The sequence below is a fragment of the Eleutherodactylus coqui genome, chromosome 3, assembly GCF_035609145.1.
Source record: "Eleutherodactylus coqui strain aEleCoq1 chromosome 3, aEleCoq1.hap1, whole genome shotgun sequence".
NCBI classification, from domain to species: domain Eukaryota; kingdom Metazoa; phylum Chordata; class Amphibia; order Anura; family Eleutherodactylidae; genus Eleutherodactylus; species Eleutherodactylus coqui.
Genome location: NC_089839.1, coordinates 108,677,236 through 108,696,014, shown reverse-complemented (window position 1 = coordinate 108,696,014; position 18,779 = coordinate 108,677,236). Strand labels below are relative to the sequence as shown.

Here is an 18,779-nt window from a genome sequence, read left to right as displayed (position 1 = left end):
GTATATCCTAATTATCCAATCCTAAGGATGTGTCATCAATAAAAGTAATTCCCAGAATAACCTTTAAGCAAAATGTTACCATTAGTTGTAACTCTTTAAAGCATAAATGTACAGTGTGACTATACTGTGGCTCAGAAAACAGAAAGTGATGGGAACAGCTCCCCCCAGGCCTGCCTTAGTGATGCTTTAACTTCCTTTACAGAGTATATCCTCTGAGTGCTTCAATTACAGCTTTTGTTTTCGTTTTAGTAGTATCATACAGAGAAACACAAAACCATCTGCAATAATATCCAACAGGCCTTACTGTACAAAACAAGGTGTCCAGCATTCTGCAGAATTTCCCAAAGCGGCTAGGAAGTTATCCACAATATTTGGCACTACATATTTTCATTGACCTTTTCCCCGTGCTCTAAAAACATACTTTGCTGCAGTTTTTAAAGAGTTTCTTCACAAGTTTAACTTTCAGAAGAATTCTAAGTGTATTACTTCCACTATACGAACCACGTGACCACCAGATGCCTCTGTGACAACAGAGCTGCAGGGTCCTATCAGACACTGATCAGCTCTGTTAGTAACTACTGTCACTACAGGGGGATGTTTTCCCCTGAAACTGGAACTCCTATTGATGCTCTAGCTACAGTGGAAAAGTGTCTTATAGGTCAGCATGGGGGACACAGATGTTAAAAAAAAATAGTTGCAAAAATAAGTTTAAAAAAATTACAGAATAACATAAAAAATACATACCGTATATTCCGACGTATAAGGCGACTGGGCGTATAAGACGACCACCCAACTGTCGCCTTATACGCCGGGAATATGGTGTAAAAAAAAAAAAAACAGTACTCACCTCCCCCGGGGTTCTGCGGCGCTGCTGCAGGCTATTGCTCCCTCCTCGTCCCTGACAGAGCATTGCTTTCTGGATGCGGGGCTTGAAATCCTCGCCTCCAGAAAGCTAATGCTGTGATAGGCTAACTCATGCGGTGTCAGCCAATCACAGCCATTCAATTTGTTGCCAACTCCCCGGGTAACGTCTCTTCCCTCCCTGAGCGCCAGTCACAGCTGGCCCACGGGCCATATTGGTGAAACGGTATATGGCATGGGACTGCGGGCCCCCGTTCGCTAGGGGGCAAGGTCACAATTGCAATCCCTAGCAGTATGCTGGTGTGCTTGTGTAAATAGGCTCTAAAAATACTGCAGTAATGACTGCACTGAGGACATGTCCCATGGGACCCCTATTCTTAAGATCAGCAGGGGTCTTTCAGTGATGAGACCCCGACAGATCAGCAGGTTATCTCCTATTCTGTGGATAGGAAATAACCTATAGTAAAACTACACCTCTCTATTAGCCATGGGGAAGGGGGCGACTATTTTTTTCTCACAACTCATAAACATAGGGCAGTCAGACTAGGACCCTCATGGGACCACCGCACCTGAAACAGCAGCTGTGACTCCGCACCATTGCTCTGTACTTTTCCATCACACAGCCGCAATGTGAGGAAAGCAAGGCACGCAGACGCCAGGATGGCATTGGCCTACACTCCTCCCACAACCACACATCCCGGCTGCACCAATCAGGTGGCCGGGAGTGTGACTGGCCGGTAATGCACTCAATGTGCATTATGTATACGGCGGCGAGCCTCTGACTGACCCCTAGCAGTACGCCTATGGGTTAAAGTGAACATGTCATGTTCCCACAGCACCATAAATGAAGTTTCAATGCTGTTAGGGGAGGTGACAGGGAGCTTGCTGAGTTATTTTTTATACTGAGATACTCCCACAATCGAGTTGTGTCTCCCTCTGAAGTCAGCACGTGGGACGAAAATCTCTTTTCAGGGCCCCGTGCGTGCGTTCTCCTATAGACTTGTATATGTGATATATTTGCTCTTGATGTAGTTAAGGGCTCCCTTCACTATTTTGTCAGCATTTTTAAATGTTTTGAAAAAAAAACATGCATTTCCAATGGGATTACGAAGACAGCCACACTGTTTTGAGACTGACACAAGTTTTGTTTTTCACAAAGTTTGCTGCTTCAGTTTTTATAGCAGACTTTTTATTACCTCTAGATTGTTATGAAAAGTGATCAGATCAATTGCAAAAAATTTCAGTCATTCCTTGCCATGAAAATTAACTTAATCAAGAAAAAAACAATTTCCACTGAGTTTCATTCCTGCCATAAAATGACCTGCTAACATAATTTCAGTGATCTTCTCATTAGTTCAGGAAAAACTGTTAACAAGGACAAGGCAGGTGATATCACTTTGTCATGCTGATTCAATTATAAGAGCAGAATGGTTGCTTTAAAAGGGGGATGGTGCTTGCAATGTCTTCTGTTAAACCATGGTTACCTCCAAGGCAAAACATGCAGTCATCCTTGTTTTGCATCGAAAAAGCTTTTCAAGCAAGGACATCGCTGATTGTAAGATTACCTCTAAATCAACTATTTATTGTATCATCAAGAACTACAAGGAGAGAATTTCAATTGCGGTGAAGAAGACTTCAGGGCGCCCAAGAAAGTCCAGCAAGTGCTAGGACCATCTGCTAAAAGCATGTTCATGCGGGGCGGAATGCTGCACCATGAACAGTAGATGAGATTTTTCCACACGCTGCAGAAAAAAATCAGTACATGTCCAGTGCAAAATTGACATGCAGCGCAGAATTTAAATCCACAGCATGTCAATTTTAAACTGCATACGCTGCAAAATCTACCTCTTCTACATAAGAGGCTGAATTGTAAACCAAAATTCACAGTAAAAAACGCATCAAAATCCACACCAAATGGTGTGGGTTTTGATGCAGACATTCAGCTATGGATCAGTTGCAGAAGGTCCGCTGTGGACATTCCACAGCAAATCCATCCTGTGTGAACATGGCCTAAAGCTATGGGATTGGTTCATCACCAATGCAGAGCTTGTTCAGGAATGGCAGCAGGCAGGTGTTAGTACATCTGCATGCACAGTGCGGTGAAGGTTTTTTGAAGCTCACCTGGTATCAAGAAGGGAAGCAAAAAAGCCACTTCTCTACAAGAAAAACATCAAGGACAGACTGACATTCTACAGGAAGTGCAGGGATTGGATTGCAGAGGATTGGGGTAAAGTGATTTTCTCTGATGTAGTCCCCTCTAGACTGGAAAATCTGGAAGAATGACTGTTTGGAGAAGAAAAGGTTAGCATTACCATGAGTGTGTGTCATGCCAACAGTAAAGCGTCCTGAGACCATTTATATGTGGGGTTGCTTCTCATCCAAGGCAGTGGGCTCACTCACAATTTTGCATAAGAATACTGCCATGAATAAAGAATGGTATCTAAACTTCCGCTAAGAGCAACTTCTGCCAGGTATTAGTGTGTCTTGACGCCACAGGAAGCTAGGGGTTTGACAGGAGGGACACCCCCAGCTCTCGATAGGGCCAAGGCTGACAGGTTTTGGTAGTACAGTGTGGAATACATTTCAGTGTTCCCTGCAGGCTTACCGTAGGGGTAACATTATGAGGCTTACATTAACATTTTTAAATGCTGGCATGCTTAACATGTAATAATCTAAGCCTCATAAGAAATCTTACCCTCACCCTAAGGTCCCCCGCTCACAGCTCCTGGAGTCGCCGCTTGGCCTGCGCTGCGTGCATTGTCACCTCTGTGCCCAACGCTCCCCCGCTCACAGCTGCCGGCCTCACTGCTTGTGCTCCGCAGCCATGAGTGTCAGGTCCGTGGATGACGCTCCCCGGATCAGAGATGCCGCCGTCACCGCTTCTTCTCTGCCGCCGCTGGGACTGTGAGATCTGTGCCATGCACTCCCCCACTGACAACTGGCCGCCTCATCGCTTCTGCTCTACCGCTGGTAAAGACTTTTCCAGTGGGGGGGGTGGGGGGGTGCGTCCCACCCCCTCTGCGTTTCCCCTCCCTGCAGCTGGCGGTATATGCAAGTTTCATCGCTTGGGGGTGGGTTTGACTGTTGGTTAGCGGCACCGGAAAACCTGCCTCAGGACGCTTTTGTCTCAGAGCAAAAACCCAGAGGGATGTTGCGGCTTGTGCCTCGGGGGCCAGAAAGGCGTGTGATTTCTGGCAGTGCCTTTGCACCAGGCACTGCTGGATGTATTTTTCAGCCAACTTGTAGTGCCTTTCCAGGACCTATATGGCAGGCTGCTGTGCAGCCAATCAGGTTCAGGGGGCGTCCCGGCGTCCCTCCCTTCCCCCTTAATCTTGACTCCACCAGGACTTCATGGTGGAATCAAGATACACTAATACCCTTCTGCCAACCATCCAGGAGCAATTTGGTGGTGAACAATGCTTTCTCCAGCATGTTGGAGCACCATAACAAAAGTTATTATGAAGTGGCTCAGTGAGCAAAACATTCAAATGTTAGGTCAGTGGCAAGCAAACTCCACAGATCTTACTCTCATTGAGAACCTGTGGTCCAGCCTCAAAAAGTAGGTGGACAAAACATAGAAATGATGATAAACGCTAAGCACTGATTAGGCAATATTGGGTTACCATCAGTCAGAATCAGGGTTCTTTCACATGAGCGCATATCGGCTGGACGTGAAATGGCCAGATCACATGGGCGTATTTGCATCAGATCACATGGGCGTATTTGTGAGACGTAAAAACGCCCGGCCGGCCAATATAGCGCCGGGCGTTTTTATGTCGAGCCCAAAACATAGTTCTTGAACTATGTTTGAGCCGGAATACGTCGGGCTGCTGCATGGGCTCCTGTGGGAGCCCATGGCAGCAGCCGTAGGTGGGAGTTTAGCAGCGTGCCTGCTAAACTACCTGACTCTGTTCTCCTCCCCTTCCCCATGCAGGCTTACCTCTCCTCCCCGCTCGATCTCTCCCATTGATGCTATGGACAAGGGGTGGAGCGTGGGCAGAGCTAAGCGCCCGTTTTGTCCCCACCCCTTGTTCATAGCCATCAATGGGAGGAGGCGGGGCTGACCGGCGCTTAGGTCCGCTCCCGTCCTTCTCCCTCCTCCCCCCGATTGCACAGACGGAGCGGGGAGGAAGATAGGTAAGCCTGTGATGGGGAGGGAGGGGAAATGGGCGATGGCCTGGTGAGATCGGCACATTTGCACTGGCCTCACCAGGCCATATAAACGGGCGCACAAACGTTTGATTTGTGCGCCTGTTCACCAGTTTCTTTCGCCCCCCCCCCAATTTAGCGTATAGTGGCCAGCCGTTTTCACGCTCATTTGATATGTGATATGCGCTCATGTGAAAGAAGCCTCAGGTCGGGAAGCTGATATCCAGAATGCCAGAATTGCAGAAGCCTTGAGAAAAAAAGATCAACACTCTAAATATTGAGTCTTTGCCTAAAGTGGGCTTCACACAGGTGAGAAAATCACGTGAGATTTGTGTGTTGAGAGATGCAGAAATATGAACCTAATTCTGTTAAATGGGGTCATACCACACCGCGATGCAGGAAACAAATCGTGGGATGTCCTATCTTTAGGCGTTCCATCACATCTCCCTTTGTTTTCAATTGGGCCAGTGGCAGCATCGCACCCCGTCCTAGGTGCATGTGATACAAGGTCTCTCCTTTTGAAAGCAATGGGGGAAAAAAATCCTCTGTCGTGGCTGACAGTCGTGATCCTCTGTGATGCAAGGCGATTTTTGACATAAAAATGGCCTCATATCCACTGGGAATTCACATGTTGGCAAGCACGATATCAGGCAGTGATTCACAGCCGTATTTCGTGCTCGCACGTGTGAAGTTAACCTAAAGTTGATGTATTTTTCAATAAAAGTTTAAAACTGATGAAATGCTTATAATTCAGTATACTTCAGTAACCATAGAAACATGACTAAAAGATCTAAAAATACTGATGCAGAAAACTTTGTGAAAACCCAAATTTGTGTTAATTTCAAAACTTTTGGCCACGGTTGTATACTGTTTTGCATGAAAGTGAATAGGAGGTGTGTAATCAGTATAGCATAACAAGCTATGCTGTTTCCACATCTCAAAAGTTACGCAAACAACGTAATGCGCTGTGCTACGTTGTTCACGCAACTCCCTTTCACTTCTTAGGGACTTACAAGGACAGAATAGAACAGCCAGTTCGGCTGTTTCCATAAGGGTGTGGTGCTTTGCGATTTTTGTGCGATGCGTTTTTAACATTAGAAAGTCTGGTTGACATTGCTGCGTTTAACACATGTGTAAGTGTGAAGGCACACTAAGGGCTCGGTGTATAGGTGTGATTTTTTTTTTTCTTTTTAATCGCATCTAGATAGAACCAATGGGTTCCAATGGAAGCGGTCACATGTGTGCCTACACATGCGTGAAAAAATTGCTTGTGTGGCTGAGCCCTAACCAAGGGGTTAGTTGCCATTGAAAGCAACCCTGCATTCACATCATGTTTGGCTGGGATGGTAATACCCCTCTAACCCCTTAGTGACCAAGCCTATTTGTAATTTAATGACCAACTAATTTTTCAGTTTTTGTTTTTTTTTTTATCATCACATTCCAGGAGCCATAACTTTTTTAATGGCATCAGTTTGGGGTACATATAATGTAGTGTATAGATTTTTTTAATTTTTTTAGGTGGTTTAGGGGAAAAAAAGAATTCCTGACATTTATTTTTTGGAATTCATTTTTATGGCATTCAGTGTGCAAAATAAATAATGTGATGACATTCTTCTCTGGGTCAGCATGAGTCCGGCGATACCAAGTTTATATTGTTTTTTATGTTTTGCTATTTTTGTACACTAAAAACACTTTAAAAAAAAAAGATTTGCGTTTGTGTTGCCGCATTCCAAGAGCCACAGCATTTTATTTTTCCATCGACGAAGCTCTATGAGAACTTGTTTTTTGCAGGATGAACTCTAGTCTTCATTTATCCAATTTTTGGGAACATATAACATTTTTAATGTTTTTATTGCATTTTTTACTAAGGGCAAAATTAACTAAAACTGCAAATCTAGCATGTTTTTTATTTTTAACAGTGTTCACCGTGCAGTATAAATATGTTAATTTAATCCTGCAGGCCGGTACGATTATGTCAATACCAAATTTATATACAGTTTTGGGGGGGTTTTGCAACTTTTTTGTAATAAAATATATTTTTAGTTTATTGCAGCATTCAAAGACCTCTAACATATTTTTTTTATTGCACTCAGCCAATAAGTGGCAATGCACTAAGCCATTCAGAGACAGCACTTTCAGGGGGCGGAGATTTTTAAATCTTGGGCCAGAAGAAATGCTTCAAAAGAGTGTGTATGTATGTATGTGTATATATATATATATACATATATATATATATATATATATATATATACACACACACACGCATGTATACATACACACATATGTGTGTGTATATGTGTGTGTATATATATATACACACATACATACATACGTGTGTATGTATATGTGTGTATGTATGTATATACATATATATATACACACGTGTGTGTGTACATATATAATATATACACACATACATGCGCACACACATATGTGTGTATGTGTGTATGTATATATATATATATATATATATATATATATATATATATATATATGTGTGTATATGTGTGTGTATATAGGGTGAAGTTGTGGATGGAGTATATCTCCCTCCCAGGCTCTTAGTCTGGAGAGGGTGGCGGTCTAGTCCACAACTTCAATGGTGGCATAGACAGCCGAGGCCGAGCAGGCCTTTCAAAATTTAAAGTCTGCCCTTTGCCAACAGCCAATATTGATAACGGCTGACTTCTCGAAAGAGTTTATTGTGCAGACGGATGCTTCTAATGTAGGGTTGGGTGCAGAGTTGTCCCAATCCATAAATGGGGAAGAACATCCAGTACTGTATTTAAGCCGGAAACTATCTCCTGTGGAGAAGAATTATGCTGTTGTTGAACGTGAATGTTTAGCAGTAAAATGGGCACTGGAAACGTTGATACGTGAATTACTTAAGAGAGTTCAAATTGGTGTCAGACCATGCCCCCTTGACCTGGATGAAGCAAAATTAAGAAAAGAATGCGAGGGTGACGAGGTGGTTTCTTTCACTTCAGAACTTCAAGTTCACCCTCGAATATAGACCAGGCAAGTCACAAGGTAATGCTGATGCCCTGCCTAGGGTGCATTGTCTGATCACCAAGAAGGCCCAGCCCTCCGGTCTGGAGAAGAGGGGGTGGGGGGGAGATATGTAGGTAAGTAAAGGAAGTTGTGGATGGAGTATATCTCCCTCCCAGGCTCTTAGTCTGGACAGGGTGGCTGTCCAGCCCACAACTTCAACCTAGTTCTCAGGAAGCTCAGCTGTAGGCACTGACCCCGTTACTGGAGCATAAAAGACTGCAGCTCTAGTGAGTCAGTGCCTGACAAGCTGAGGAGAGAGCCACATCCTGCTGTGTGGACCTGAGTACCCTGCGTGGTGCACCTTTTCGTTTATTACGTTGAAATGGATTTTTTCTATTTGTTTTCTGAAATAAACTGAAGTAAGCTTATCAACTCTCTAGTCCAGAACGTCTGTGACGCCCCCACCCCCTGAAGGACTGTCTCACATATGGTGCTCAGATGAGGGCATCAATCCTGACTCCTAAGGACAATGGCACAGCATATATATATATATATATATATATATATATATATATATATAATTTTATTTTTTTTTTATATTTCAAGCCCTTCCCCGAAAATTCCGGCAGAGGTAGCCAGGTGGCAGACGCGCCGGCCCCATTGAAAGCAATGGAAGAACATCGCTTTCCTCTGCCACAGCTGTGGCAGAGGATTGCGATCTTCCACGTATGTTTTCAATGGCCCCATTGACAACAAGGTGAAGCACCTGGATGTGACAGCATCCAGGGGTTTAGCATCCAAATGAAGCCGCAGTAGGGGACAGCGATTTGCGATGGGCACGGAGATTCAGTCACATGGATTTCAAACATCTGTGGAGTGTTTTGGGGTTTTTTTTGCGCACATGTGCAAAAAAAAACCCCACAAAAGGCTCATCCGACTGAGCTGTAATACACTATGTATTTGACTATAGTAGTGCATTAGAAAACCTTTGAAGCTCAGCCACAGGCTCATAGGCCACCGTAGCTGGCAGACGCGGAGGCTATATTCAAGCCTCCGGGTGCCATAACAACCCATCAGGACCCCTTGATCACATTGCATGGGTCTGATGGGTGGGAAAGGGAGCCCACTCCCTCTGTCAGCCTTTTACATGTAAAGCGTTAAACACTGGGGATCCAAGGTTTCTTCGGTCCCCGATGTTAGAGCAAGGGCCTGGTTGTCATCCGACAGCCGAGTACCCACTCTTCCTAAGGATTTATTCAGATGACCGTATATCGGCCGGGTTTTCACGTCCAGCCGAAATACGGTGTCCCTCTCTGCAGGGGGAGGAGGCTGGAACAGCTGGGAGCAGTGCACTGAGCTCCCGCCTCCTTTCCACCCCTCAGCACTATTTGCAATGGGAGGGGGCAAGACGGGACGGAGCTAAGTCATGGAACTTAGCTTAGCCCCCTCCCATTGCAAATAGTGGCGAGGGGCAGAGAGGGGGCGGGAGCTCAGTGCACTGCTCTTAGCTCTTCCAGTCTCCTCCCCCTGCAGAGAGGGACACCGTATATCGGCCGGGCGTGAAAACTTCATCTGAAGCTGCCCTAACACAGTAGACTCCGTGCCAGATTTCTAATGCAGAGCTGTTAAAAAACGTCTCTGCAGAATAAAGCCACTTAACGCACGCCATCAAAAGACGTTTGGCCGTTTAAGGGGTTAAGGTAACATGTGGCTGTAAGATTTTTGTCCTACGGAAAACGCCAGCAAAAACGCCACGAAAAATGCATTAAAATGCTCTGTGTAGATACACTCTTAAATCAGCTAGCTCATTAACAACATTTAGCATCTATTCACAGGATAAATGTATGATTGCTGAGTGTCTGACCGCTGGGAGCACAGAGTGTTCCAGGGTTCCCGATTTGAATGGAGTGGCAGTTAAGCATCTGCACTAACGTTCTAATCACTGTCTACGGGACTGACGGATCCAGCTGAGTACAATGCAAATTGATAGGATTTGGGGTATATACAAATTTGCACCATGCTCTGCTCTGCTGTAAAATCTATAGTGATCCAAGTTTAGTTCAGTAAAACTGCAGCTATTAGTCAGGCTTCACACACACGCCAGAAATTCTACGGAAATTGCTGAGAATATTCTACAGCCTTTATAGTATAAGCCATATGGAATCTGCACAGATTTAACAACTGTGGTTTTTCAAGCATATTTGCTGTGTGTTTTTTGCTGCAGAAAGCTCACAGCAATTATGCTACTCTACCCTTAGGCCTCCTTCCCACGAGCGTGACGGGGTCCGCCGCGTAATATTACGCAGTGAAGCCCGTCACGGCGCCCCCCAGAGCCCCTATACTTACCTGCGGGAGATAGCGTGAAATCGCTTCCCCGCCCACCACCGCCACGTCACCGCCCGTCACCGCCCACCACCGCCGCGTCACCGAGCGTGTCACGTGACGCGGCCGGCCGCGTCATTTGGCGTCAGATGACGCGCGGCGGTGGGCGGGAAAGCGTTTTTTCACGCTATCTCCCGCTGGTTACAGCGGGAGATAGCGTGAACGGACGGCTTCCATTGACTGCAATGGAAGCCGTCAGTGCGTACAGCCCGTCCTCACCCGCAGAAAATAGAGCATGCTGCGGGTGAGGACGGGAGAAATCGCGGTGCGTAATTCCGCGCTGGAATTACGCATCGTGAGCATTGTGCTATTAGGTTCAATAGAACCTAATAGCTGCGGGCAACGCAGCGGATTTTCGCCGCGAATTACGCGGCGGAAATCCGTTCGTGGGAAGGAGGCCTTAGAGTGGTCTCACATGCAGTTTATTTCATAAACTTTTCTGAGCTAAAGACAGAAGTGGACTCCTAAGCTATGGGAAATATGAAGAAAGGACCTAAGGTCCCTTTACACGGGACGCCTGTCGGGCAAATGATGCCCGACGCTCGTCCCTGTGTCTCCGTGCTCCTGCATGGGAGCTAGCAGAGCTGTCTCACTCACGGAGCGGCCAGCAGGGGGGTGGGGCAGTGCAGGAGATTTCTCTCCTCTCGATTACCCCACTCCCCTCCATTCACATAACACAGCGGCCGATCACTACTGCACGGCCGCTGTAGTGAAACTGAACGATGAGGTTCATCGCTAATCATTTATGCTCCATAAAACATTACAAAAATGAAGCTCATCGTTCAGCTTAAATAGTGGACGTTCAGTAGCGAACGGCCGCTGTGTTATGTGAATGGAGGGGGGTGGGGGAGCGAGAGAAGAGAAATCTCCTGCACTGCCCCGCCCCCCTGCTGGGCGCTCCATGAGCGAGACAGTTCTGCTAGCTCCTGTGCAGGAGCACGGGAGCGCAGAGACACAGGGACGAGTATCGGGCATCGTTTGCCCGACAGTCGTCCTGTGTAAAGGGACCTTTATACTTCATCTTCCTTCTTCCTTTATACTAGATCTTCCTGTCTGAATTTGGCCATAAGGCATGTGCCTCTGGGGATGGATTACTGCAAATTCTCTGTAGCAGAAAATCCACAATGGCAAATGAAACGCAGATGTGTCACAGATTTCAGTGTGGAAATACACTCAAGTTAGGGCTCATGCCCACTGCCGGGTCGGATTCCACCTGCAAAATATCACAGCAGAATCGGACCCGGCGCCCGCCAGAGACCCTATACTCACCTATCCGGATCCGCCGCGAGTGTTGCATTGTACTGTAAATGCTGTGGATTTTCTGTGTGGAAAATTTGCAGTATTTCCGCTATGAGGGTACAGATCTTAGTTTGCCTATACATTCTGCAGTTGATCCACTGTAACCGTATATAGATCAAACACTAATTGCCGAGTAGCACCTGGACTTTCTATTAGGCCTCGTTCACACTAGCGTGGTTGTAGTGCAGTATAGGCGTGTGCAAAGATCCGGCTATACTGCACGAAAAATGGCATGAACGGGTGATTTACAGCTATTAAGTCTCAAGCTTAATTAGCGGTGAAATTGCCCGTTCACACGATCCGGAGCTGCATGTTATCCAGCTCTCATAGAAGTCTATAGAAACTCCTGCGCAGCATGCACCAAAGATAGGTCAGGTCCATATCTTTTCTCGCAGCACGGACCTTAGGTGGCAGTTTTTTGCGCTTGTAAAATTCCTTCATGTGAACGTTTCTACAGGAAACTATTGGTCCTATTAAACGCAATCTTTTCAAGCGCCTATACTGCACTAAACCACGCTTGTGTGAACGAGCCCTTAAAGAGACCCTTCAGTCCCCAAGGCAAAATTTGTCCTGTAGTTGAGGAGTGGTATAGTATTACCTGTTGAACTCTGCCACAAATCTGCTGGTTCCCAGGCCGATCTTCGGCCGTCCAAGATGGCTGCACCACTATTCTGACCATCTGGTATAAACTGTCCATAGGCAGAGTCTTGGGCCCCCTGTCCACGGCAGTGTATTCGCTAGCGGTAAACCGCCGGCGAATCACGCCGGCTGGCGCTACCCATAGCATTGCTATGGAAAGCGTCGGCACCTGTCCACGAGCGGAGACTCATTGCGATTCTCCGCTCGCGGCAATCAATTCGCAGCATGCTCTGAATTGCCTCGATTCTCCGCGGTCAGCCTATGTATTAGATAGGGCTGACCGGCGGAGATTCGGCGGCGGCTCCTGCTCCCGGGCGGAGATTTGGCGGCAGCTCCTGGTTCTACGGCGCATCGCCCGTGGACAGCCAGACTTAGTCTATCAATGCAGTACACCAGTTATCTGATTAGTTGACTTGAGCAGCATGAAGTGTTTCAGACCACGGGCTCTTTTACACGAGGGACCTACGCGCACACAAATTCAGCGCATCAAAAAAAACCGCAGCTAACTGCGCATAAACACGCATGCATGGGTGATTTTTGCGCGCATAAATCCCGAGCTTAATTAGCACTAAATTCACCAATTCAGAGGGCTGCTGTTCTGAAGTTCGAGGACGAGAGAGAGAGGTTGCGGCGGCGGCGGCCCCAACAGCAATTAGTACCCGCAGGGCTAGAAGGAAACCCGCCATAGTAGGGAGAGAGAGAGGGCGGGGCCAAAGGGGATTGGCCGAGGAAATCCACCATAGCAGGGAGAGAGGCCGGGGGCTAGACGTGTGCTCTGCCTACTCTTTCTTCTTGCTATGGGGGATTCCCTCAAGGAGTCCCCTGCAGCCTCGCTCTCTCCTCTGCTATGGAGGATTCGCTTGGGGGAACCCCTCCAGCCCTGCTCTCTCTCTCTCCAGTCTGTGGGGGAATTCCCTTTAGGCTGCATTCACACGAACGTATATCGGCTCGGTTTTCACGCCGAGCCGATATACGTCGTTCTCCTCTGCAGGGGGGGGGGGGGGGGGGAGGATGGAAGAGCCAGGAGCAGGAACTGAGCTCCCGCCCCCTTTCTGCCTCCTCTCCGCCCCTCTGCACTATTTGCAATGGGGAGAGGCAGGACGGGGGCGGGGCTAAGTTGTGGAACATAGCCCCACCGCCATCCCGCCTCCTTTCATTGCAAATAGTGCAGAGGGGCGGAGAGGAGGCAGAGAGGGGGCGGGAGCTCAGTTCCTGCTCCTGGCTCTTCCATCCTCCCCCTCTCCCCCCTGCAGAGGAGAACGACGTATATCGGCTCGGCGTGAAAACCGAGCCGATATACGTTCGTGTGAATGCAGCCTGAGGGAAAGAGAAAGGTTACCCTGCAGGAGGTAATTACACTAACTGTTATTAAAACATCTGTGCCACTACTGAGTAGTTTAAGGGCTAAGAGGCATAATAACAGTCAGTGTAATTACCTCTTGCAGGGTGACCCTTCTCTCCCAGCTACAGGGAATTCCTTTCTCCATTTTCAGGCTGGCTTGCATAGTCTCCCATAGGAGTCTATGGACACTGTGCGCAGGGCATACCACAGATAGGTCTGGTCCTTTCTTTTTGTGCAGCAGAGGATTTGAGTTACTGAATTTCAGTCACTGAGGTCCTTTTTCTGGTGGCGCACTTTCTGTGTGCAGCTAAAATTCCTCTGCCTACATGTTTCCATAGGAAACCATTGGTTCTAATAGGCACTTTTTTATGGAACACCTACACTGCATCAAAAGGACGCTCATGTAAAACAGCCCTACTGATACACAATTTACACCTGATATTGAGAAGACAGCCACAGCCATTTTGGTAGATTGAGGAGAGGCTCATAAACCGGCAGATCTGTGGCAGAAAGCTGAAAACGCAGTAAGTCAGTAGGTCAATTAATATTTCTCCCCCATTTCGGCACCAAAGAGTGCAGGGATAAGTGGTGATCCTCACAGGCATCCTTTATCTTTATTCTCATGTGGTGCCATTTTTACACTACAAAATGTATGTGCGGATGTTGATGTGGATTTGCAGCAGATTTTGGTCTTTGCAATACAAAGGGCGTAATCCACAGTTAGGCCTCCCTCACAAAGGCGCTTTTAACTGCAATTAGCGTGGCGTTTTCAGCGCCACGCTAATCGAAGTAGAACGCTCCCATTATTTTCAATGGAGCCTCTCAGACAACTGCTCAATCGTGGCGCTTTCTGTGAGGGAGGCCTTACAGGGCAAATACGCATTAAAATCTGCACATCGGACACACAGGTTTTGCAGTGGATTTGTCTGTGGCATAAAACTATTCCACATTGAATGTGCCCTGATACAGACTATAAAATAGAACAATATGGACATTTTAAACTGGCCTAAGGGTCTACTCATTATGTAATTGCAGTCTACATTTGGCATATACAACACATGCATACATAGACTACTACTGATTGACTAACGGCAAAGAAATGCCCTCTTGGTAACTGACAGACAGATGTAAGTTACCATTTTTACCTTTACTGTATAGAGAACCTACTGCACTTCTCTACACAGGGAGGCACCATAAATAAAAATGTGTATGTATCACCCACACAACAGCTGCGATCAGCGCTCATGCTAATTGCGGCTTTTAAGCCTTTAAATGCCCGAGAGTTCTGGAGGCCCAGCCAGGGGCGTTCTGAAGGCCTCCAGGGCTGTCATTGCAGAATGCCTAAGCTTTGCCTACGGTGTGGCTTGATAGACTGCCTGTCAGATCGTGGTATAATGTAATACTATGGTAATACATCATACTATATTGAGCCTTGTGTGGCGCAGAGTGTAAGCTCTCACCTACAACCTGTAGGTTGTAGGTGAGAGCTTACACTCTGCGCCACACAAGGCTCAATATAGTATGTTGTAGGTGAGAGCTTACATTGGAAGTTCAATCTGTAGGCTCAATCTGTAGGTTGTAGGTGAGAGTTTACATTACAAGTTCAATCCCTGCAGGATTCAGGTAGCCGGCTCAAGGTTGACTCAGCCTTCCATCCTTCCGAGGTCGGTAAAATGAGTACCCAACTTGGTGGGGGTAATAAATAAATAATAATTACCTGAAAGCGCTGCAGAATAAGTTGGCGCTATACAAATAACAAGCTTTTTTATATATATACTGCAGGAGCGATCCAACCATCAAAAGTTCATGTCCTCTATGGGAGCTAAAACGAAATGTAAAAATGAGTAAAAAAACAAACAATAGGTAATAAAAGTTTAACCCCCCCCCCCCCCATATTTATAATAAAAAAAAGTTAAAGTAAATAAAAAAACATATTTGGTATCATTCACTCTGTATAAGTCCAATCTATCAAACACATTTTTTATCAGGCATGGTGAATGTTGTCAGGAAAAAAATTCACAACGTCAGAACATAAGGCCTCCCTCACACAGGGCGTTTTTCTAGAGTTTGGGTGCCTGCACACGGGCGGAATTTCTGCCACAGTATTTTAAGCACATTGTCCGCCCCTGACCGCAGCCAATATACTTCTATGGGGATCCGCAGTTGTCCCCAGACGGACGGATTGGCATCGCGGATTTTCACTCGCTAGAAAAAAAACGCGGCATGTCCTAATTTGGGTCGGATTCTGTGCGTGGAGACTCCAATACAAGTGGACGCGTTTTTTCACGCAGTACATCCGCGGTGCAGCTGCGGATGAAGGCCCTGGTTGCTATGACATTAGAGGAAGTAGGCGTGGTAGGAGGCTGCGGTTTTTTCCGCAGCACATCTGTATATATCCGCGCGTCATTTTTCACACATCCGCACCTATCCGCAAGCACATTTAGATGCCATACGCAGGTCTCCCGCGCGTAAAAATCTGCTGGCGTAATCTGGAACGCTCGTGTGCAGGCGGCCTTTAGCGCTGCGTTTTCAGCACTTCACTAAACGCTGTACAACGCTCCCATTCATTTCAATGGGGCTGCTGACACAAGAGTCAAAACGCAGCATCTACAACACTGTGCTTAGAACATGCATTGCTGACAATCTTTGCCCATTTTCAGCTGTGTGCCGCCCATTGAATTGAATGAGCAGTGGTTTCAGCGCTGCTGAAAACGTGACACAACTTGGTACCACATTTTTGACAGTGCTAAACGTTAGCTGCACTACCTAAAAAAACGAATACTCACCTAGCTGGCGCCGTCCAACTCCCTGCCGCTGCTCTCCGGAGCTCCAGGTACCTGTTATCGCCGACAGAGCATCTTTTGCTAGTGATGGGGTTTGAAGACCCCGCTTCCAGCAAGAGATTGGTCTGATTGGCTGAGCCAGCACTAGATGCACCAATCACAGCCATTCAATGAATGGCTGTGATTGGTGCATCCAGCGCTGGCTGTGATTGGCTGAGCCATCTGGCTTAGCCAATCAGAGCAATCTCTTGCTGGAGGCGGGAGTATACATGTACATGTGTATGTATAGGGTATATATGTATTCCATGATGGCCGCAGCACTAATGGGGTCCCCTGTGGTGGCCTCAGTAGTAATACAATCCTGCCCCTCCGCTATTGGACTCTGGCCAAGCAGCATCCCTGCAGGCGCTCCACTCGCCCAGCACATGTATAACCTATACATACAAGCACATGTATACCGTAATACAAGGTGTATATACACACTCCCATATATACCATAATACAGGCTGTATATATTCACACGCACATGTAAACCATAATACAAGGCGTATATACTTCCATATTGAAGCATGAGGTGATTTTTCCCTCACAAACCTCTGGCAGCCATATTAGGCCCAATGCACACAGGTGTGTTGGTACTGCAGGATCCGGAGTGTCCGCCTCCGAATTCCGCAGCAAATACTGTCCATGGACATGCTATGGAAAATGGCTTTTCCGTGTCCACGTGCGGAAATCAATTGGGATTTTTCTGCTCACGGAAGGAAAAAATCTCAGCATGTGCTATTCCAGTGAGGATGGCTTCCATTGAAGTCAATATAAGTTGTCTGATCCGCAGCTTTTCCGTAATAACATTGCGGAAGGGTTGTGGATTCCGCGTCATCACCTAGCAACAGCGCGGCATTCTGTACTGCGCCGGCCGGCACAGCCGCAGTACAGCAAAGAACCATCTGGACCGGTATGCCGGGGTCACCGGGTTGGATTCCGCTGCAGGATACTCACTGTATTATGGTATATATGTGCGTATATAGAATGGAGTAATTTTACCTCATGCACATATATACCGTGCGTGCGTGTTACACCTTGTATTATGGTATATCTGTGTAAGGCTTTATCACATGAGCATATATGTACATGCATTTACACGTGTAAATACGCCAGGCAGCTGAATGAATCATTGAATGAATTGAAGCCAGTACATTCTCTCTGATGGCCGGCGTATTTACACGGGTAAATAACTGCATCTATATATACGCTCGTGTGAATAAAGCCGAAAACTGTAAAATGGCTCCTAGCGGTAACCACAGAGGTTTGTGAGGTAAAATTACTTCATGCTTTTATATAAACCATAATACAAGGTGTATATTATATATGTAATACACCGTAATACAAGGTGTATATTATATATGTAATACACCATAAAACAAGGTGTATATTATATATGTAATACACATATAAGGTGTATATTATATATGTAATACACTATAATACAAGGTGTATATTACATATGTAATACACGTACAAGGTGTATATTATATATGTAATTCACCATAATACAAGGTGTATATTATATATGTAATACACTATAATACAAGGTATATATTATATATGTAATTCACCATAATACAAGGTGTATATTATATATGTAATTCACCATAATACAAGGTGTATATTATATATGTAATTCACCATAATACAAGGTGTATATATGTAATTCACCATAATACAAGGTGTATATTATATATGTAATTCACTATAATGCAAGGTGTATATTACATATGTAATACACATATAAGGTGTATATTACATATGTAATACACTATAATACAAGGTGTATATCACATATGTAATACACATACAAGGTGTATATTATATATGTAATACACATACAAGGTGTATATTATATATGTAATACACCATAATACACGGTGTATATTATATATGTAATACACTATAATACACGGTGTATATTATATATGTAATACACTATAATACAAGGTGTATATTATATATGTAATACACCATAATACAAGGTGTATATTATATATGTAATACACCATAATACAAGGTGTATATTATATATGTAATACACCATAATACAAGGTGTATATTATATATGTAATACACATACAAGGTGTATATTATATATGTAATACACCATAATACACGGTGTATATTATATATGTAATACACTATAATACAAGGTGTATATTATATATGTAATATACTATAATACAAGGTGTATATTATATATGTAATACACTATAATACATGGTGTATATCACATATGTAATACACATACAAGGTGTATATTATATATGTAATACACCATAATACAC

The 18,779-nt window shown here is 45.5% G+C and overlaps 1 protein-coding gene across 2 annotated transcripts in view; it reads right to left on the bottom strand.

Moving 5' to 3' along the window:
* CCDC170 (coiled-coil domain containing 170) overlaps positions 1–15,493 on the bottom strand; it is a 128,474-nt gene extending 112,981 nt beyond the window's left edge. The window contains exon 1 of one of the 2 annotated variants that reach the window (XM_066595953.1): positions 15,378–15,493. In XM_066595953.1, the coding sequence (XP_066452050.1) occupies positions 15,378–15,457 (80 nt within the window). In that variant the 5' untranslated portion in view covers positions 15,458–15,493. Of the gene's footprint in view, positions 1–2,982; positions 3,317–15,377 lie in introns of those variants that run through there. The other variant, XM_066595955.1, reaches the window with a different exon arrangement.
* Positions 15,494–18,779: the final 3,286 nt, after the last annotated feature.